The sequence below is a fragment of the Petromyzon marinus genome, unplaced genomic scaffold (genome assembly GCF_048934315.1).
Source record: "Petromyzon marinus isolate PM22_M1 ecotype Great Lakes invasive population unplaced genomic scaffold, UKy_Petmar_22M1.pri1.0 PM_Scaffold_7, whole genome shotgun sequence".
NCBI classification, from domain to species: Eukaryota; Metazoa; Chordata; class Hyperoartia; order Petromyzontiformes; family Petromyzontidae; genus Petromyzon; species Petromyzon marinus.
In genome coordinates, this window is record NW_027423677.1 from 141263 (window position 1) to 156314 (window position 15052).

General features: G+C 46.4%; 1 protein-coding gene across 1 annotated transcript; it reads right to left on the reverse strand.

The window, feature by feature from the left end:
• Positions 1–4074: 4074 nt before the first annotated feature.
• On the reverse strand, positions 4075–14702 carry LOC142923784 (exosome complex exonuclease RRP44-like). The gene is made up of 5 exons (XM_076064762.1): positions 14698–14702; positions 10533–10704; positions 9855–10010; positions 8166–8288; positions 4075–4107 (listed from the first exon to the last, which is right to left on the reverse strand). Exons 1-5 carry the CDS (start codon positions 14700–14702, stop codon positions 4075–4077), a joined length of 489 nt encoding a protein of 162 aa, XP_075920877.1.
• Positions 14703–15052: the final 350 nt, after the last annotated feature.

Genomic DNA, 15052 nt, shown 5'->3' on the forward strand with positions numbered 1-15052 from the left:
AAATTTATTCGACAACTTCACTGGTCGGCTACTGCTGGAAGATCCACCGCTGCTACCCCTACATCTGCAGGCCGATCCACCACTGACACTCCTCGGTCTGTAGGCCGATCCACCACCGACACCCCTGCGTCTGCAGGCCAATCCACCGCTGCCACCTGTGGGTCTGCAGGCTGATGCACCTTCACAACTCCTGGGAATTCATATTCAATACTCGTTGAGAAATACAACTGAGATTCTTGCATTACGTGTAGTCATTACACTTTCGGTGTTTTGCTTTCAATGGTGTTTGTCACGCCAAAACAAAGGTCACATGTTGCTTTCGGGAGGTTATAGCTGGGAGGGAGAGGACAAGTTTGGCAGAAAAGAACCAGAGCTTTGTATGAAGTGATAGGCCATGTAACTTTTATACAGCGCTATGCAGCTGAAAAAAAGGATATGCCACTGAACTAATCCAGAGTAAGACCTCCGCTCTGAAATCGGAGCTGGTAATAAACAACTGCCCAGATATGGGAATACCTCCACTCTTTCCACAACTACCTATCATGCGGAGTTGAGGGGGTGGAGTCCTTGAAGACATACAAAATATCAAGGCAGGTACTGCTTTGATTTATTTGGTAGGGCGAATGGTAAGGCCCTACCTCTTATTGGCACGATCCAGGTTCACCATCAGACTCTCCCACTCCTCGAAGTGAACAGCCATTACGAGATCATCACCAACATCATCAGCACACAGATCATCCGTTGTTCTCTCCTTCCAGATTAAGAAAAACCGTGGGGCATGTTACACGTTAACATTATTGATACATTACGATTCGTAGATCAAAGTAGATTTTAATACAATCAGTCCTTGCTTAGAATGCCCCCGTAGAACACCGATTCGTTACAGTGATAGGTGTGGGGCCAAATGTTCTGGACTGACTTCTACCACCAAGCCAGCTTCACAACATTTGCGGGTTTCTCCGGTTTCCTCCTACGTGCCGAACCCTGATGCTTGAAATTGTCCAAACATCTTAATGCAGCACGGAGCTAATAATGAGTCTCGAGACTCAATGTGGCTCTCCTGGGTACATAAAGGATTTTCTAGATTTGATTATATTCATTCATATGATTCAGCCTAGCAGCTGCACTGCGATGTGCCAGCCTTGCCATTGTGTCATGGTGGTAGTGGTGCTAAAACCGATTCGGAATAATATGTTCAGTACGCGTTGTGATTTTTTATTTTAAAAGTGTTAATCCAACGAGTTGCAGTGACGTCATGGTCGAGTAAGCAGCAATGACCGCTCCAACCCCTACATTAGAACATTACCTTTTTCGACCCAACATAACCACTCGCTTTCCTGTTTGATAGTTTTCTTATTTTTCTACCTGGCCTCAGGCACTTTATAGGGGGCCTTGGAAAGCTGGTTTTCTACTTTGGAGCTTCCTAGGGCGATCCACAGCCTCCTTAGGTGTAGGGTCCTCAGTAAGCAACTCGAGCCTGACCTCATGGCTAGGCCAAGGGGACCTTCCGCCTGTATCTTTGTGCTCCATGGAAGACAGATCCCCTGGGAAAAAAGCCATAGCTTTGTCTCCCCCCCCCCCCCCCACCCGTTCAAGTTGACACCAGAGATCCCGGTGGCAGGAACGAGAGCTCTTACAAGCCCTTTTGTAAAATAAAAAGAGAATACTGCCCTTCTTCGGGTCCTCAACGAGATGTCGAGTAAGGTTTGCAGGAGGGTGAAGATTCAGGAGGCAGCCACATATGACCTTTCAGACTATGCTAGACGAGCAGAGCGGTGCAATGAAGACCTACGAAGCCAGGCTGCTGGAACCTGAGGAGGCTTACATCAGACTGGACTCTAAGGGACAGGAGTGCCAAGTAAACCATACGGCCTCCCGGAGGGGGTCGAGGGCAACGCTCCTCAAGATGCTCTATCCTACATTCGGCTACATCTGCTCGAAGCTCCGGAATTCCTCTCTACAATTGGGCCATCACCACCTACACGAGTCGGCGCTGCGCTGTGACCACGGCGTGCCTCCACGCGTGCCTGTCGACGGTCGTCCTCAAGACTGCCCGCATCGAACGCGAGCTCATCTCATTCGTATGGCATTGCTTGCTTCCCGCAGAGCAGACTCTTGTCCACAACCTGTCTCGCATAGATGTAGCGTAATAAATGCACATCCTATACCGTCGGTATACTTACCTGCAGTTGCGGGCACAAGCCCATAGGGGGTGCCACCCTGAGCTGGGGAAGGACTGAGAGAGCCAGGCCCCAGGTGAGGGGTTGGGGGGTTCTTCCAGAGCCCCCTGGAAGGTTCTAGAGAGGGGGCGGTACCGGGGGCAGAGAGCCCCCGAGAGGTGTATTAAAGGGGCACCTCTGGGACAGCTCGGGGCAGTGCTCCGAAGACGAAGAACAAAAGACCAGCCTAGCTAGGACCCTGGGACCCGACATCCTTATAAGGGTCGGGGCCGAGCGCGGACCAGTGGTCAGGACCCGTACCTTGGCTGGGTCGGGTCAGTTAGCCTCCCCTAGGGCACAGATAGCCAGAGGGCTGAGAGCCAGGTTTGATCAGTGCGATGGCACACTAGCCCAGAGGCTGTACCTCCCTAGATAGTGGGAGTTAAGGGGAGTTCTGTTCATAGTTACAAATAAACCGTGTTGCCTCTAAAGACGTCTCCAGTCTCCGTGGAACCCACTACATATGTATTTTTATATTTTGACCACTGTGTGATAAACACGTTGCCTGCGTGCGGCGGCGCTGGATGCTTTTCCCTCTTCCTTTTCCTCATCCCTTCACCACAGAATGAACACGGTAACGCGGTCATGCATCTCGGGGAGGGGGGGGGGGGGTCAGACATTTGTGACGATGTGTGACGAGGGGGAGGGGGGGGGTTTGAGAAATGTGACGTCACATCAAAATGCGCAACTTTAAGTATAGAATTGTTATAACACTAATTGTTATAACACTCCTACAACATCAGTGCAGCGCCATGCACTACAATGACAATAGTTGAAGCATGTTTTATTTTCAAAATGGAAATATGGTTTTGGGGGGTTGCAGAGCTTTGTGACGTCATATTTGAGGGGGGGGTCTGACTTTTTGTGACGCCGAGTGACGAGAGGTCAAAAATTGCGTGACGTCATTTATGGACGGCCCTCCAAGTGAATGGCAAAATTGGTTTCGATTTACGTTGTTTCACTTACCGTCGTGTTTTTCAATGTACTAAATCGAGAACTTCAGTGCTTGGGGGATTTTGGAGCTGGCTCACCGCCTGGGCTGCTGCTGCCTTCCCACTCGGCTGTGGTTGCTCGAACCTCCGAGTCGTTCATAGCTCGTGGCTTCTAATATCGGAAGGAAGCGGTGATCGTCTTTGTTCGATGGCCAAGAGCTGCTGCTGCTGCGAGGATGACCGGAGTTTGCATGATGATCGTTTATGCTCCTGGACACGAGATCAGCAAGGTGTGATGTTTCATTTGTGGGAGTTGCACCGCCTGTACGCGATCAACCGTCGACGCGCCCACCCGGGCCCCACGTTTGCCGTGAGGCACCATGAGGGCCTCCCCGACGGCCAGGGCCTCCGCACGGTCGGAGTGGGCAGAGGCCGGCGTTCGACTGGTGGTTTGAAAAGAACACGGACAAACATTCGAGCTCACGCTTTTGCTTTGGCATTTAATCACACCCGAGATCGAAATGTGGCAAATCGCATGCTAATCAGGAGCAAGTTGGCCCAGGGATTGAGAATCAAATTTGCATGTGAAACGGTGGTGCAGGACTCGATTCGAAGGTGAGTGAATACTGCGCGGTGGTGCATTGCAAGTGGACATTATTATCATCCAACAGTGACCAGCATGAAGTATGGTCAAACTAAACCTGACATCCAACATCACGTGGCGAGATGTTCATCCAGTAGTGGAAAACGTAACTTAAAGTAACCAAAATAACAGAAGATGCATGGAAAATAAATCGGTTTAATTTTGTATATAAACGCGTATAACTCATGTGTACATGCTTGTAAATATACGATTCAGCTAAAAAATGTTAAACACATTTACACAAAGCCGCAAAGACATTAACTCGCTCAAATCTTTACCATTACTCCAGGAGCTCAGAATTATTTCCCAAGTACTGTGTATACGTGAGCAAAGTTACGACCATTTACGAAACAATGTGAAAACGGATCAATATTTTGTCAGAAATTATCTTTGCACGTCTAAAGGACAAGAGGAGCTGTAACGAAATGCGCATTTGTAAACGATTAAACCTTAAAATTTTCTGACACCGACATTTTTTCCAAAAACATTCCTTGTGTGATTGCACAGAGTCCGATGAGGGGTGGGGCAGCTGTGTAAAAAAACCTGAGGTGAAATTCTCTGTTAAACCGACGATTTAAACAGCAACAGCTCGGAAAATTTTATACTCTGTTCTATGCAGCTGACCGCTGCCCCTTCATACAGTAAATGGCATCCTCACAAGAATAAGTAACCTAACATCCGTTGCAGGGAATCCTCTCGCGATAAAAAAATCTTCCATTTGCCATCCATCACGAGACCCCAGCGGGTATCACCGTGCACAATCATACTTCGAAGCTCTTGCTCGGATTCCCCAGAGCTTTGCCCTCCGAGTGGCCACCCTAATGGCCCACTCCGACAGGCCAAACCTGGCACAATTGTAGGTTTTAACTATAATACACGTTTTATGGGTTAGATCGTTTAAATATATAAATGTGTTGTTAAACCCACCACCACCCGACAGCCAATTAGTAAGGTTTGTCACGTAAACAGAACATGTCAATTCGTTACTTGTACAGTCCACCAGTGTGTTGGAGAGCAAAGCCACACCATTTACAATCTAAGTACAACATTTCGCCAGCACTAACTAGCTTCATCAGGCGACAGCCATCTCTTGTGAGCACTTCTTTCGCGAATTGGGAGGGCAATCAATGAATGCATATGACTATGGGTATCCATTGCCGATTGGGTTATTTATATGTTAATCAACACATTATGCATGCGCATTAAGGAACGATGATTCTCCACGAATCTGGCTGTCGCCTGATGAAGCTGGTTGTAATTACTGGTGAAACATTGTACTCAGATTGTAAATGTTGTGGCTTTGCTCTCCAAGACACCGGTGTGATGTTACTAGTAACAAATTGGCACGTTCTGTTAATGTGACAAACCTTTCGAATTGGCTGTGTCGGGTGGTGACGGGTTTACCGACACATTTAAATATTTATTACGCGATCTAACCCAAAAAAACCTGTGTTATGGATATTGGTCGCGAAAGCCTACGTGTTAAACTGGTTTTCAACTGTTAGATCAGTGGTAGCCGGTATGTGAATCGCGATCCATGGGTGATCGCAAAAGATTTTGATTGTGGATCTCGGGACAAATAGGAATAAACACCTCTAATATAAAGCAATTCTTGTTATAGCAGATGGCAAAACAAAATCCCCGACTAAGAATTAATGGATTAATAATATATATTTTAAACCAATAGATCGCACTATCACTTGGCATGTCTCCAGTGTTCTATTAGTCGGTTAAATCCATCCGGGTAACTGTTGGTCATATATTGCTGGTAGATCACGGAACATGTTGAGATATACCAGAATGGATCACAGTGCTTTGTGGGTTGGACACTGCTGCGTTAGTCAATAAACACCACGGATTTAGTAACCAATATTTTTGTGAAATCACCTTCATCACAAGGGGGTCAGTGTCTTGGCTGGCAAAGAAGTGGGGCATAAGATATCCTAAACCTTTCATACATCTTGACGCGTATACACCTTAATTGGCTGATTGTACTGGTTGGCAAGGTAAAATTTCTAAATTAAAAAAAAAATTGCGCTACCGTTTGAACTGCTGCGACAGGAGAATGAAGAACCGGTGACCTCTGGATTGCAAGTTCAGAGTGCAAACCGTCTGTTACTTCAGGGTAGCATTTCTCATAACCGCCACCGCTTTTTTTCAATTGTTCACCTCTGCTTGCGAGCACAATGTACACTTAATTAACTCTGCAGATGTAAAACCCAGAGTGTGTGCCCACTCATGCACCTCCTCCAACATCTTGTTGACACCGCATCCACGATACACTAGTGCTGTCTGGGTTTCTTAGGCCGGGGAGAAGGCGAGCCCCATGGGGTGGACTCCGCAGGGTTGTAGCCTGGAATCTGTGACAGCGGACACACAAATGGCACAAACGTACAACGAAGATAGTCACCCAAATAAGCCTTTAACAGACTGTGCTGCTGTTAGGCGGCATGGCCCACGAGGGGGTAAGTGGCCAACACCTCTCCCCAGTGCTGATGTTTACACACTGCACCAGGTACTCATTTAAGAAAGAGTTGACCTTGGGTAGGCAAAACAGCAGTTCAGATAATCCTCACTGGTGTTGGCGGTGAGTGGGAATTGGGTTGCCGGGTTCATAGCGCAGCGTGCTAACCACTACACCAATGCTCTCACACACACACACATGCGAGTATTTCCAACACAAGTGATACGTTATTATTACACTTATTAACACTGAAAAACTTCGCCAAGTCTGAAGACTTTTTAGGAACAGGGGGAGAGAAGATGACAACTCCACACAGTAACACACTCTAGTTGGGAATCAAACCCAGTTTTCTTGCTGCAAGACGCAAGGGTTTACCAATGTGCCACCCTGCCGCCCATGGCGATACGTAAACTACCTTAATACCAGTTTCAACGCATGCTTCTTTTTAGATATGGGAGGAAACCAGAGAACCCGGAGGAAACCCATGCAGAACAGACTCATGGAGTTTTGTTAAGAAATCTGATATCTACCAAGGCTCCCACACCCTGACTTAGCTTGGTATCTTGAGAACTCGCATTCATCAACAACAGCCCCAAACGATCATTTAAATAGGTCACGTTTCAGATAATGGCCCTTCTTGTGCAATGAACTAGGGCCATAATAAAAATCTATTTTATACAGCACCTTGCATATCGAAATATCTCAAAAAAGGACTGGACATTAAAAAACTACTAAAGTATAGATACAAGCCAATAGAAATAAAGTAAAAGCCAATAATAACAATAATGACAGTGATACTGACACTTTACACAGCATGCAAAATGCAATGAAAGCTAATCATAATGATTCCCCTCACAGTAATAACCAATCAGAATCCAGGAAAAGCCAATTAATAACGACGTTTTCAAGCTCGATTTAAACACACGGACAGTCACAACTGATATAGGTAGGGATAGTGTCCCATAGTCTTTGGATATACAGTCTGTTCTATAATCCGGTAGTTGCGTACCTCAAGAACACCGCGTTTTGGAAAAATCGTGTTATAATAAATAATATATTTAATGGGGTAAAGCGCAGTCCGCAATAACGCGTGAGATGCGTAACACAGGCTGAACAAAGACTAAGGAACGTGGGTAGCATCTAGAAGCATCCAGCAGCATCCCGCCTTGTGTGATGCTACGCCGAGGCAGCCGTTACAACCGCTTATTCCTACTCGCACGACGTAGTTCCATTCATTCAACAGAGTTATATCCAGTTTGGATCCGCGTTACACAAAAAATGCGTTCCTTCATACATTCATCATCGCGTGATATCCAATTTGTCAGTTATAGGAGGTATAGGACAACAGACTGCAGCTCAAAATGCTAGCTATAGATATATTTTTTCCATCCAAGACCGGAGTTTATATTTTATTCCTGTGTTATAAGGGTATTACGTTCAGGGGCTAAATGCCAATGGATGGGTCTGATAGCCACGGGAGAGCCTCAGGAGAGAGTTTGTGTCATCTTGCCACCCCCTCCATTGAAGGAGCGCAGACTACAGTGGTGTAAAATGTGGTCCATAGTATGGGTTGCATGGCCACAATCGTACAGTAGCTTGTTTTTAATGCACTGCTATGTATCTGTATGAGTCTCTATGAATCTCCAGGAATCATAATGGGTCTCTCTGTATCTCCTATGTATCTCTGTGTCTCTATGGGTTTACTATACGGTCCCACAGTTTGGGTTGCATGGCAACAAGCGCTATGCTGTGGCTTGTGTCATTAATTTTCGGCACGCTGACGTTCCGATGCGGCGAGCGTTTGTTTTTTGTGCACTACTGCTGGCGCAGCAAGCAGCAACAGCAGCATGGTCACAATACAAATCGGTGGTATTCCGAGGTTGCGCGTCGCGCCGCACGGTGAGTACCTCCGGGCGGACGAGGTGCATGCGGATCCGCTGGTGCTGCAGGTTGGACGAATCCAGTGACACGCGCACGCACACGCGGTCGAACATGTTCAGCGCGATGCCGTCCACGCACAGCGTGGGGCCCTACACAAAACACAAATCTCCAATGTAGCCTTAACAGACTGTTGGGGCAAGTGCTGTTGACGAGGAGCACAGATGAAGGCCGGCACGGCACACAAGGGGGTGGGTCGCCAGCGCCATGCCCGGCCGCCTTTGTCTTCCCAGTGGCGATGTTTACACACCGCACCAGGCATTCAATTGAGTTCTGAGTCAACCTAGGGGAGGCCCAGGACCGGTTCAGATAATCATCACTGGTGTTGACCGTGCGAAGGAACCGAACCCAAGTCGCCGGGATCGTAGCGCAGAGCGCTAACCGCTACACTACTGCTGACTGCTCTCTGCCAAGTGCCCTGCACACAAGCACGGATTGACGTAAACCCAACGTTATTATTCATACTATTACATGGGTCACTCAGAAAAGCCTCACTGATTCTCAAAACGTTTGCATTCAAGGTCACTGCTACGCCTTTGTAAAAGGAGGCGAACGATTGATATGTGCTCCCCAAATAAGTAATTTGCATGTAATTTGCCAACCTTGGACCATGATGCTGGCACACGAATAACGTTACAGGATCTTTTAACGTCCACTGTTAAAGCGGATAGCCTGTAAATATTTTACGCTTAATACACACCACAGTATTAACCGGAGTGGCCACCGAGTTTGAAACGCAAACCTCCACAACACACAGCGAATGCAATACCGCTTGGGCCACCTCACCGCGAGTTGAAAACCAGGCATGAGAAGCCGATGGCTGCAATGACCAAATCAACCGAGGGATCGTGATGTGCGGGCCAGCCAAGGAATTTTAAAGCCTTATTTGGCCATCATTAAGGAGTAGATGCAACCCCCCTTAGGTTATATGGAGTGTACAATTGCAGTTAAGAACATACCTAAAATATGGCTGCAAATGTTGACCCTTTTGAGCTTCTGGTCCAAATTAGGCTGTGTGCATTATCCACGCAGAGTGACAATGTAATGCGGCATGCAAGGCATGCTGGAAAGGACCGGATCCACTAGTCACAAATGTGCTTTTTGCCATCTAGAGATCACTTTTTGCATCAACTACTATTTCCCTCATTTGTTTTTATTCTACAAGTACTTTTCTGCCCTTCGAGTTTCTCATTGTTTACAGAAAGCATTAGATTTTCTCTATAATTCTTCCGGATCTGAGGGATTTTACTGTATTTTTAATGTGATGTCCTCTCCGTGACAATACAGGCTCCGTCATGGCAGTTATTTCCAAAGCATATTTAATTGTGACCGTTTTATATTTGAAACGCATTTACATCATTTAATTCATTTTCAGTTTATTTTGGTATAGCCCTGTGAGCCATCCGGCTCTAATGTATCCAGCGGTGTAACTTCCTCTGTAATAGTCCACACTGCCAAATGGCAAAAAAACAGAGCTTCGTATCTCACTGCGTTCTTCCACCTTAAACCACGTGTCTGTGTATCTGATAGAAACCTAATCGTAGAGAGATGGTCAGGGGGCTTGGGTCCCAGTGCATTAAGCCAGTCCTGGGTTTAAAGAGGAATTCAGCCGTTCGGGAAATGCCAATGCCTCCCGGTTAAGTGAACACATGCCCTACCTCCTCGTCGAAGGTAATGTTGAGCTTGAGATCTTTGGAGTCAAAGAAAACCGTCCCCTCCAAGCCGTACTTGGGAATGAGCACCACCATGGCGTTCTTGCGCACAAACAGCACGAAGCCCTCTTCGCTCACCACTCCCTTGCTCTTGAAGAACAACTGAGACCACAACAACAACAGCCGTTAATCACCGCTAAGGGGCCAAGAGCAGACACACGCGCATCACTTACCAAGCCCATAATTATTTAACAAAATTTAAGGTAATTTTCCACATCCCCCCGCTAATTTATTCCAGTTGTGCTATTGGCATCATGTCATGGGGATTATTTTGAGTTCAATCGTGAAGGTACAATGTCAATTGTATTGACTATAATCCTCCATCACCTGACAGAGCCAATCAAATAAAGTTGTCACATCATGGGCAAATGTGCCAAGTGACTAGGTTTTTCAGCAAACACAGAAGAATGCTGAAAAGCAATGTCAAGTGTAGCCAACCAGTACAGCCACGGCACCACCACACGTAAGCGTGCGAATAGAAAACAATTGATTCTTACTACACCCACAATACGATGCCTGCTTTCGTGACCTTAAAAATGGTTTTCAAGAGACGAATGGACGCATTATCAGGTGCCTAAGCACACGCCGTGCAAGCTCCACGTGGCCCACACTTCCGCCTCCCACCTGCGTGTGGAAAGCTACAGACGAGCGTTGGGCGTACTGCGCCATCTTGTGGCGGTAGTTGAGGTTGTTGCAGAGCTGCTGCTGCTGCTTCTGCTTGTCGGTGAGCGCCGGGTACGTGGGGTCGGCGCCCACGCACACGGCCAGCAGCCGGTGCACAATCACATCCGAGTATCTGTAACGGTACAGGGAGACAACAACAATATTCACATTTGTTGTAGCCTCTATTTAATATGAAGATTAAATTTACAGTAGATACAGGCTGCGGTTAGGCCACGAGATGCCAACGGAGCAGCGGTATTAATCCACCAAGCACCGCGATTCATTCTGGTGGATCTCAGCGGGTTTCACGATCCACCAGAAAGCTACGCAAACAATGACTCAGATGGATTTAACGCTGTGATAGAATACTGTACTCTGGACATACCACGTTCTAGCACCATCTGCTGGTGGAAATTATCTTTGTTAATGTATGAATTTAATTCTTTGTTGAGGATTTTTTATTTGTCATCAGATGTAACGCAAATTGCTGCCTGCTCATATCTGTGTTCTTATTTAAGATCCACAACAAAATCGTTAGCGATCCATGGCAGAATTGCAATTCACTTTTGGCCGCCGCTGCAACACGGCAATGGATTCTTGATTATGCACGTGGAACACTGTCACCCTCCTTGTAGGCGTTGGTGTTCTCCGGATCCTCTAGTTTTTCTCCAACACAAGCCAAACAACCATTTAAGGAATTGGCCAAACTTCCCGTTAATAGGACCTTTTAGAAAAATAAGTCAAAATCTGAATCTTTATCCTGGAGAAATCCGATTCGCAATGAAAGCTCTTTTTAGAAAGACGTCCAGTAGGTAGATGATAGGAGTGCTAAGAATAGGAAAGGTAAACAAATCACTAAAAGTAAATAATAGAAAAAAGATATACAAGTTATATGTTGAACTTCATTCGCACCGTACGTAGCCAATCGTGCTAATCGGAGGTGTGCCATAATGACAAGTTAACATTGCATAAGTACATCAATTAATAAATAAATTCTTAAACTTGGGAAAGGCAGCACAATCCCAGACCACACCAAGACAACAACATAGTCCCCTCAATAATCGCGAAGGTCGATTTCACGCGTGTGCCTGACGCCAGAGCACGTCACCGTCGAATGGGCGACGTGAAGTGGGTGTAGATGGCGGTGGCGAGCCCGTAGTGGTGGGTGTCGGGCTCCATGCCGGAGCAGAAGTAGATGGCCTGCATCATGCAGCGCGTGGCCAGGATGCGCAGCAGAGTGTTGAGGTATGGTGTCGCTCCCGGCACCGCCGCCCGGTCCAGGAACTCGGCCAACGCCTTAGCCGAGTCCACCTGGATCTCGATGTTCTGCGCAAAAAAATCAGGCACACCGGCGTGTGTGAGGTGACTATCCCGCACGTGGCTTGTAATTCAGTGCTGGGGAAGCAGCAAGGGTTGTGGTGTATTGGAAAGAAAACGTTATTCAGCACACTTCCTGTAGGCATTCAGGTTTCCATAACCTGGCTTGCCAGGAGAAGGCAGTACAGCAAGTGGATTAATCTACATCTGGCACAGTGCCTGGCTGCCTTCCAGCGTTGTCTGTGGTTCGTCACAGCTTTTGAGTTGTTCTGCCTATAAGGGCGAGTGGAAACTATACGGCTACATCTCAAGATAAAGGCAAAAGGTGCAGCCCTGCAACTGCTCGCTCAGGCCAATACTGACTTCGCTTCAAGACACCTCTGCTTCACAGTAGGGGGTAGCACATTCCCACCCATTTTGAGCATAATGTTCATCACAATAAGCCGACCTGATATTTAAACATTTCAGTGCTGGAATTTATCTAAAATAAATACAGTACTACATTTATCGTGATGGTTTTTTGTTGCTTATTTCTGTGGAGTAGCTGGGAAACGAGCCGAGTCCTTCAACTCCCTACACTTGATAACACAGTATGTTCAATGCGGCTGCTGGATTTTGAAGCCAGGGTCCCAGCTGTAATCTCTGCGTCATAGGGTGACCCAGGTGACCCTTGCAAATGAGACTATTATGGTCTCTTGAGTTCTCACCCGGTTAAACCAAAAGACCTCAAACAAAAATTTGAGACACCCGGCGACCTCTGAATTCCTTGCGAGGAGGATGATATTGAAGTTAGGTTAACAGCAATCTAGAGACAGTAGAACCCCTCTTAAAGACGGTAATTGGTTCCACGAACCCGAGCATTAAAGGATTTGGTCATTAAGCGAGTAGGAAATACGTGTTAAAAGCTTAATTCGGTCCGATAGCATCGAAAGTTTCCCTTGTTCACCCAGAAAAAGTACTTTATAATATTTAAACAATGGATATTAATACATAAAGATACTAACATTATAAACACATCATATTAAAATAAACACTGTGAATAAATGCATTAATTCATTTTGATTTAAAGCTTCCGTGACTGCAGGGATTCATATTCTTGGTTCTTTCGGTAAATTCACGAAGGGAAACAATAAAATAATAAAATATAAAACAATAAAATTCTCACGACGTTTCGACTGCAACACAAGCAATCATCATCAGGTGTGAAAACCACAACAAGAAAATGTGAAAAAGTGGTGGTTATTTTAACGTTAGCACCACGGAGAGAGATTTGATAAACCATTTTGGGTCTTAATTGATTGATCACGCTTAAGGTGGCTGTCAGAACGCATCCATTATTTTTTGTCTCCCCCCTCCTCTTTTCCGAACATAGTTGGACTCGTCCATCTGAACAAACTGTCAAATCTCTCTCCGTGGTGCTAACGTTAAAAATAACTGCCACTTTTTTCAAATTTTCTTGTTGTGGTTTTCACACCTGATGATGATTGCTTGTGTTGCAGTCGAAACGTTGTGAGAATTTTATTGTTTTATATATTTTTTATTTTTTTGTTTTCCTTTTACGTGGCATTAATTAATATTTATTGTACCTACATGCGCTCCGCCACGGAGATGTTGGCGAGCAACATGAACTCCTCCACCATCGAGTTGGTCTCCCTGTGTACACGCACCAGTTTCCGCCACCACAACACATCAACCACAAGGGTCAAGAATCTTTATCTTAGATTATTTTGCCGATAATAAATTTCCTACGTGATAAGCCACTTTGTTCAGCTATCGTTTGGGGTCAGGGTTTTACTTGGTAAGATAAAAATAGTTTAGTTTTATTTGTATATTTGTTTAAGTTATTTGTTTACCTTTCCAATACTTTGCAATCCTAACGTGTGATTGCATTATTTGTTGTTGTAACGTTGTGACCTGCCCCAACTGGACATCTGTGAAAAAAGAGCTTTATAGCTCATCGGATTCTTCCAGTAGAAATATATATTTTGATTCTGATAGAGAGATCTGCACAACAGTCGGATTGCAGTCATGGGAGGTGTCTTGTTGACGAGACTCACTTGAGTTCCTTGGTCTGCAGGTCGATCGGGTCGTGGGTTTCGCTGTCCATGTGGAATCGGACCTCAGGGGATGCCAGAGTCAATGCCCTACGGGTGGAGAAGGGACATGAGCGATAATCATGTCCAGCCAAAACAACACAGAATCTTAATATAAGACACTTCACAAACTAAGATATTTGAGTTGAACATGCACAGCTCGTTAAGTCAATCCACTGCTGGATGAGGGCCGCCCCATGTCATGCGGGTCGTGGGGTGGTTTTACCGTACTTAACCGTGGTGGTCAGTACACGTTGGCAAAGATGGGGCAGCACAGACATGGGAGCATTAAGTAGAGTAAATCAATTTATGTCACTGCATTGTCATCTATTGCCCACAATGTAGCCCCGCAGTAGCCTGTAACACTCCAATCTAGAAGGATGTTATTAACCAGGTACAACCTTAACTTCTTTATTGTTGCCTTCATTTCCGCATCTCCAGCTTCTTCAGCCTCCCACTCCCAGCCCCGCTCACTTCCCCCCCCCCCCGCCCCCGGCATTTTGCCGTGCTCGCCCCTTTAATCCCTCTAGCAGCACCCCACTTCCCCTATCCCACACCCCCCCTCTCTATGACTCCCCCCTTGCTCCCCCCCACTCTCTTACCTAGAGGGGGCCCCTCTAGAGATACACCCTTTTACAGTCCCTCTCAATGTATTTTAGCCTACTCTTCCACGCTGGCCGGATGTCTTAGAAGACACGGGAGTAACCACACTTAACCGCATCACAGGTGACCTGCTGATCGACTAAATGTGGTGCACCCATTAATACTGCTTGAGGATCTTGGCCAGGGAGTTGAGGCCACGCAAGCTGCTGGTGACCGGGTCCTTCCGCCCGGCGTCGTCCATCATTAGCTGAGCCTCTGCGTATGTCAGAGACGCCTGTGGGGATACGATTAACACACCACGGGTGAACCATGGGGTCCTCGCAATTACACAATGGCCACGCCTGATCCAAGCCCAAGCCAGAACTCAACAGATGTCTACGTGGCTCCCGATGACCACTGAGGGTTACGCTCACCCAAAGACAGCAAAATGTATATTTTTTTAATTCTCAAAGCTGGAATTTTACCAAA

Bases quoted from the DNA above. Each gene is read 5' to 3' on its own strand.
- LOC142923784 (XM_076064762.1), bottom strand. The intron at 10,011-10,532 runs GTGGGAGGCGGA...TTGTGGTCTCAG, and splicing joins CTGTAGCTTTCCACACGCAG to TTGTTCTTCAAGAGCAAGGG. The intron at 4,108-8,165 runs GTACTCACCGTG...ACGTATACACAG, and splicing joins TGCACCTCGTCCGCCCGGAG to TACTTGGGAAATAATTCTGA.